At 33.0% G+C, this 7,475-nt stretch overlaps 1 protein-coding gene across 1 annotated transcript; it reads right to left on the bottom strand.

Annotated features, from left to right (window-relative positions):
• Positions 1-5,144: 5,144 nt before the first annotated feature.
• LOC109339801 lies at positions 5,145-5,606 on the bottom strand. The gene has a single exon (XM_019577318.1). It carries the CDS (start codon positions 5,604-5,606, stop codon positions 5,145-5,147), a length of 462 nt encoding a protein of 153 aa, XP_019432863.1.
• Between the last annotated feature and the right edge of the window lie 1,869 nt (positions 5,607-7,475).

The following is a 7,475-nucleotide window of genomic DNA, read 5'->3' as shown; positions in this document are numbered from 1 at the left end:
TCGTAATTATGAGTTGTTAAATTGGACACATTTTCCAAATTAACAGCGTATTCGCAGTTATATTAAATTAACGTTTTATATAACGGGAAAATATATATACAACATGAATTTACGTTAATTAACATGAAATTGTCATAAGGTAGATTACTATATAATTGTGTTTATTAATACGAAACTGGAAAAATATTAAACATTACATTTTGTTAATTTGTTTTTGTATTTATTAAGTATTGTTAATTTGTTTATTGTGTTTATTAATAAGGAACAACAAAAGTATTAAAGAAAATAACCATCCAAATAATTAACAAAAAATAGAAATTAACATCCAAAATAATTGTTTTATTATTCATTCAGAGAGGCAAAATACATTATAATGAACTAAATGATTTGGTACATGCGAATATAATGAATTAAATGATTTGGCAAATGAAGAATACAATGAAAAAGAATTCAATGAAGGCAATAATTTTTTTCCTTTTATTTCCTTTCAAAATCTGGGTCATTTTGCCAAATCAAAAGTTGATATGATTTCAATGAATGAAATAATTATTTCCTCGACTCATCTACACAAATCTTCATCTCACGCAAATCTTGTATAACATACACTTTCCTTCTGAAATCTAGGTCCGTTTTGGAAATCAACAGACTTCAATGAACTGAAAAAATTGAAAGAGCTCAATGAACTATATAATTTATAAATTAAATCTTCATTTAACGCAAATCTTCTATAACAGTCAATTTTCTTCTAAGCTGGATATATAGGGTATGATCTGGGTGACATCTGGATGGAGGCATCGATGAAAGGAATTTTTTTTTAGAACTAAGGCTCATGATCATGGGTCTTGCCCAATGGTAATAATCATCTCCACTTAGTAAGGGTGTAACCAGAACTGTTGCTGGACTTTCTGAAGGATGAACATAGTAAGGTGAATCTGTGTTCTGCGATGGGCTTGGTGTTTCTATGATTGAGGCAATTGAGTGTAGCATAGCTCTTTTGAAAAGAGCTTTGTTACCATATAAAAGAAATATGGCCCTTGAAGAAGAAGAAGATAAATACAAAAGATATCAATGAATAACAAACTTTTATTGATGAAGAAAGAGTGAATGAATACACGAAACTTTATGAAGAGTATATGTGTATATGTTTTGAATGAATTTGAAATCTATCTTATATCCTATTTATAGAAAACTTAACTATCTAACAAACTTAACTAAACTTGCCAATAATAATCAGCACATGCATAAACAAGAAACAAAAATGATCAAGTTCTGATTTAAGGCAATCATGATGGATTTGGTGCAAGGGAAGGATGGATAGGAAACTTAGAATGAGTTGGCTCATGAGAGTGGTTTATTTTAGCTTCCATATATATTGGTTCTGCTCTAGCTGTTATAGCAGATTTGTAGGCTATATCTGCATCATTCTCATTAGTTGAATTAGTAGTATGGCAAACTTGATCAGCTTTGGTTGAGTAGCCTTTCTGGTCTTGATCAGAATTTACTTGCTAATACCCCCCCCCCCCTAAGGATGGCGAAAAAACCCGACCCATACCCGCAATAATAGCTTATGGGTGGGAGCGGGTTTTGTGATACCCGCCCCGCGGGTACCCGCAAATTTATATATTTAGTTTTTAGTTAAATTTTTATATATATTTATTATTATTTTAAGATTATATATCATATACTTTATTATTATTTCATAGGGAATTACCTAGGTATATGCAGTAGCCTGAAGTTGATCTTTTTGTATCAGGGCAGGATGCCCAATCACTATCACACTATGCCTTTAATTGGACAATGGAATTTCTAGGGAAAAACAAACCAAGAGCAGGAGAAATTTTTGTGCACCTTAGGATTTTAACAGCAGCATGATAATGCAGATTTGTTGATAGGGCCATGAATTGTGCTAGTTGATTAACAGAAAAGGTAAGACCATGCCTAGTATTGGTGGGGTATATAAGCATTCCTACAAGTATTTTATAGGTAACAACATCAGGATAGTTACCACTGTCATCTTGGTGTAAGTGAGTTGCTTAAGCCATAGATGTTGTTGATGGTTTGCATCCTAACATTCCAGTGTCAGAAAGGATTTCTAAGGCATATTTTCTCTGGTTCATAGAGATACCATATTGGTTTCTTGCAATCTCGAAGCCAAGAAAAAATTTCAGGTTGCCTAAATCTTTAATCTTGAAGGTCTCATCCGTCAATGTTCTAATATGATTGGTTTCAGTTAAGTTGTTTCCAGAGAGAATAATGTTATCGACATATACAAGGATTATTGTGATATAACAGACAGAATTCCATTTAACACACAAGGAATGATCACCTTTACATTTCTTGTATCCATGTTTGATCAAGAAGTTAGATAACTTAGCAAACCATTGCCTACTTGCTTGCTTAAGGCCATAAAGGGGTCATGTACACTTGTTCATTGAGATCCCCATGTAGGAAAGCATTATTTACATCTAGTTGCTTAAGATGCCAATTATTTATAGAAGCCAAGGCAAGTAGCAATCTTATTGTGCTTATCTTAGCTACATGGGAAAAAGTTTCTACATAATCAATTCCCTATGTTTGTATATATCCCTTTGCAACAAGTCTAGCCTTATACTTTTCTATATTATAATCAGATTTGTATTTAATCTTAAATACCCATTTTCACCCTATGGCTCTCTTATCCTTAGGTAAGGGGGTGACAATCCAGGTATTGTTATATTCCAATGCCTGCAATTCCTTATGAATGGCATTCTGCCATTTTGGTTACTTCATGGTTAGAGTGTAAGTCTTAGGTTCTATTTGAGTGGCTGCTGTAAGAATTCTATATCTATGTGATGAACCTAGAGACACATATGACAAATAAGAGGCTATGAGATACTTAGAGGTGCTTGCAGGCTGATTGTTGTGCATTAGAGTACAATGATAGTCTTGCAAATATGCAGGAGGTTTAGAAACTCTATGACTTTTCCTAGTGTGTATGTACTCTAGATCAGAGGATTGATAAGGTTCATGACTATCCTCATCAGGGGTAGGTGGATCTTGAGTTTGATTCCCTGAAGTACCATTGGCTTGAGGTATAAGGAGAGCATCATCATAAAAAGTGGTAGGATTATAGGTGTTATGCATAAGGTCATAAAAGGTTGATAATTTCTTAGGTCTGGAAGGGAGAATGTTTTCATGGAATATCACATTCCTACTTACTTGCAGGGCCCTAGTAGACAAATTAAGGACAATATACCCCTTGACACCATCCTTATATCCCAAGAAAAGGCATTTAACAGCTCTAGGGTCAAATTTATCTCTAAAATGGCTTAAAGTTCTAGCATAACATAAGGACCCAAATACCTTTATATGTTGTAAATCTGGTTGATTCTTATACAAGCATTCATAAGGAGACATGTTATGTAAGACAGGTGTAGGCAAGATATTAATGATATAAACAACATGATTAATAGCATAGGACCAATATACTTTGGGCAATTGGCTTTGTATTAAAAGAGCCCTTGCTACATTCAACACATGTTGATGTTTTCTCTCAACCTCACCATTTTATTGAGGTGTGCACACACAACTAGTTTGGTGTAAAATGCCATTTGAAGAGTAGAAATCCTTGATTAAAAATTCTACTCCATTATTACTTCTAATGATTTTTACTTTACTAGAAAATTGTGTTTCAACTAAAGCAACAAAATTCTTAACAAGTTAGGAGGTTTCAGATTTGCTTTTCATTAAATATATCTATGTAAATCTAGTGTAGTCATCTACTATGGTCAAAAAATATCTATGACCATGTATAGAGGATATAGGAAAATGACCCCATATGTCCATATGTATAAGATCAAAAGCATGTGAAGATTTAGACTTACTAATAGGGAAGAGGATTTTCTTTTGCCTGGCTTGATGGCAAATGTCACAAATTTGGGATTTATTAAAGCTGAGGAAAGGAAATCTATTAATAAGCATTGTCATGTTATCATAAGAGGCATGACCTAATCTATAGTGCAATAATTCATAGTCAGAAATATTAGCATCATCAATATAGGTAAAGTTGATCTTGTGAAATAATTTAACAGCTTTTAGCATGTATAGTCCATTGGTGGTCCTAGTTGTACCAATCGTCTTCAAAGAGACCTTGTCCTGAATTTTGCAGCATGATTTATCAAAGGAAATAATGCATGATATGCAAGTAACAAGTCTAGGAATGGAAATCAAGTTATATACAAAAGAGGGTAGGTAGAGAACATCATGTAAGATCATATTTTGAAAGATAGGTACAATACCAGCAAATTTTGCAATAACTTGATTTTCATTAGGTAGACTCACTATGATAGGCTTTATGGCTTGATAAACAGAAAATGAGGACAGAGTGGAGCAAACATGATCAGTTGCTCCACTGTCTAAAATCCAAGATTCATTACAAGAGTTGGTTTTATGTGTACCTGAAGTGTTAGCCTCAGGAGTAATAGTTGCTGCAAAAAGTATGTTAGAACCAGATCCAACAATTTGGTGATTTTGTGCACTATTGGTAGAGTCTCTTTGCTGCAACATGGTCACAAGGCCATTATATATTGATCTTGAATCAATCCAAAGACATTATTCTCGTGATCAATGTTTCCTTGGTTGATTTGTTGATTGTCTTATTGTGTCTCATTGGTTGATCTCTCAGTCTATAGGGAATTGATTGCTCATTCTTTGTAAACTGAAAGTTAGCTGGGAAACCATGAAGTCTATAGCAATTCTCCATGATGTGCACAGATTTCTTACAATGAATGCATAATTTTACATTTCCTGAGTTCTTGGTCCAAGAACCTCTTCCTGATGGAACAAAAGTTCATCTCCCAAGACCTCTTCCATTGTTGTTGTTTACTCCTCTGTCGGATGATCCTCCTCTTTTCTAATTCCCTGAGATTGTCATAGTCTTAACATCTGAGTCTTGTTCATAAAGTTGCTTCTCTTGCTGAATTACCAGGGCAAGAAACTTGCTTATATTAGGTATAGGCTCAATGAGCATTATCTGTGATCTCACTCAAGTGTATGCATCATTGAGGCCCTTAAGAAATCTGATGGCTTTATCCTTTGTTCTGCATTTCTTGATGACACTAAGTGCATCACAAGTGCATCTTGGACATAGTCTAAAGTTGTCAAGCTCATCCCACAAAATTAAGTTCTGTGAAATAGTTATTCACATATAGCCCTCCTTGTCTTAAATTGGCTATTGATTCTTGCAACTCTGCAATTCTAATGAGGTTTCCTTGGGAGAATATTTCCCCAAGTTCCTCCCAAACCTCATGTGCGTTGTCAATCCATAGTATGCTCTGTGAGATGGAAGGTGAAACAGATCTTGTTATCCAAGAAATTACAATGTTATTGGCTCTCTTCCAAGCTGGATATATAGGGTCTGATCTGGGTGGCATCTGGATGGAGCCATCGATGAAAGGAATTTTGTTTTTAGAACTAAGGCTCATGATCATGGGTCTTGCCCAATGGTAATAATTCTCTCCACTTAATAAGGGTGTAACCAGAACTGTTGCTAGACTTTCTGAAGGGTAGACATAGTAAGGTGAATATGTGTTCTGCGATGGGCTTGGTGTTGGTATGATTAAGGCCATTGAATGTAGTATAGCTCTTTTGAAAAGAGCCCTGATACCATATAAAAGAAATATGGTCCTTGAAGAAGATGAAGAAGAAGATAAATGCAAAAGATATCAATGAATAAGAAACTTTTATTGATGAAGAAAGAGTGAATGAATGCACTGAACTTTATGAAGAGTAAAGGTGTATATGTTTTGAATGAATTTGACAATCTATCTTATATCCTATTTATAGAAAACTTAACTATCTAACAAACTTAACTAAACTTGCAATTAATAATTAGCACGTGCGTAAACAAGAAACAAAAACCTCAAGTTTTGATTTAAGGCAATCATGATGGATCTAGTGCAAGGGAAGGATGGATAGGAAACTTGGACTGAGTTGGCCCATGAGGGTGGTTTGTTTTAGCTTCCATATATATTGGTTCTGCTCTAGCTGTTCTAGCAGATTTGTTGGCTATATATGCATCATTCTCATTAGTTAAATAAGTAGTATGGCAAACTTGATCGGCTTTGGTTGAGTAGCCTTGATGGTTTTGATAAGAATTACTTGCTAATAATGAGTTGTACCTTGGCCACTATATTTATTTCAACATTGTTATTACGTAGTCACCCTCTTAATGTAGTCACCTTCTTAAGATAGGTATTCGAGAGTCAATTAAATTTCACAAAATAATACAAAAATATTAATTTTTGTTTGTATGAATTTTTTTTAATTAAGTGACAATTTTTAATTGGACAGAAACACAAAATAAAACATAAATAGAGGCATGTGATCACCATTATTAATTTATAAACACGGGATAGTTTTTGTTCTGCTTAATCATACTCTAACCCCACGTTGACAAACTCAACAAAGTTGACTAGCTATTGAAAATATACAATTACTTTTTAACCCAAATAATAGTGTTTCTTTTGGTCTACCTCTATCAAGCTTAACTCCTAACTTGTCAACTCAAACTCAGTCAAACAATCTAAATTGTCAACTTCACACTAATGAAAAAAATTCTTGTAAAATGATTTATATAATGTATATCCACTCTTGAATGATTAAGTGTATAGAAATGTTAACTTGATAAATAACTTAAGAGTAAGGTATATTTATTCTTACTTGCTCGCCTATTTTATAACAAAAGTCATTTTAAGAAGGGAACTTTTTTTTCAGTTTTAGACATATATGCAAACACAGAAGAATTATTAGATGATTACTTCAGCACATGAAACTCAGCGTCTTTTTGTCATTGATAAACTTTATTAAATGGCTGGCTTGTTGATTTTGAATGGTTCTACACTTCTACTTTTGAAACAACCTTTTGGCACATTTTTGTTGTTCTTAAACTTTATTTAAGCCTGTGCGTTAAAGAAAACGGGTGGAAAGGAAATGGATAAAGAGAAAGTGGGAGAATGTTTTATTTTTTCTTATATGGAAGAAAAAAAACAAGTATGAGTCTTACATAAAAAAATGTCCTTTCAAGGATGTGAATAAAATAAAAAAAATCCTTACACTAGCTATTGCACAGATTACATAAGGATTTTTTATAGTGCTAATGTATCTTCCCTAATTATCATTTAATTTTAAATAAAATTAATATATATCAATGATAGATAACGCGGAAGCAATCTAAAAAAATCCACTTAAATTAAACTCTCATTTTTATCATATTTCCATACTTTATCTTCATGTCATTTCTATGCGATAATAACAAAGCCAAATCTATGTAAACATATTTGTTTAGATTGATTAGGTTGTTATTATCCTAAAATTAAATTTAAAGGTGATATATAAACAGATTTGTTTAGATTTTAAGAACATTTTTTGTATATATAAACAATGTAGTATTGAAGAATAAAATATTTGAATCCATTTCTTCATATGGTATCAGAGCC

The sequence above is a fragment of the Lupinus angustifolius genome, unplaced genomic scaffold, assembly GCF_001865875.1.
Source record: "Lupinus angustifolius cultivar Tanjil unplaced genomic scaffold, LupAngTanjil_v1.0 Scaffold_113_4, whole genome shotgun sequence".
Taxonomy (NCBI): Eukaryota; Viridiplantae; Streptophyta; class Magnoliopsida; order Fabales; family Fabaceae; genus Lupinus; species Lupinus angustifolius.
The sequence above is the reverse complement of the archived record's forward strand: the minus strand, read 5'-3'. Positions and strand labels throughout refer to the sequence as shown.

Bases quoted from the DNA above. Each gene is read 5' to 3' on its own strand.
- LOC109339801 (XM_019577318.1), bottom strand. From the start codon at position 5,606: ATGGCCTTAATCATACCAACACCAAGCCCATCGCAGAACACATATTCA.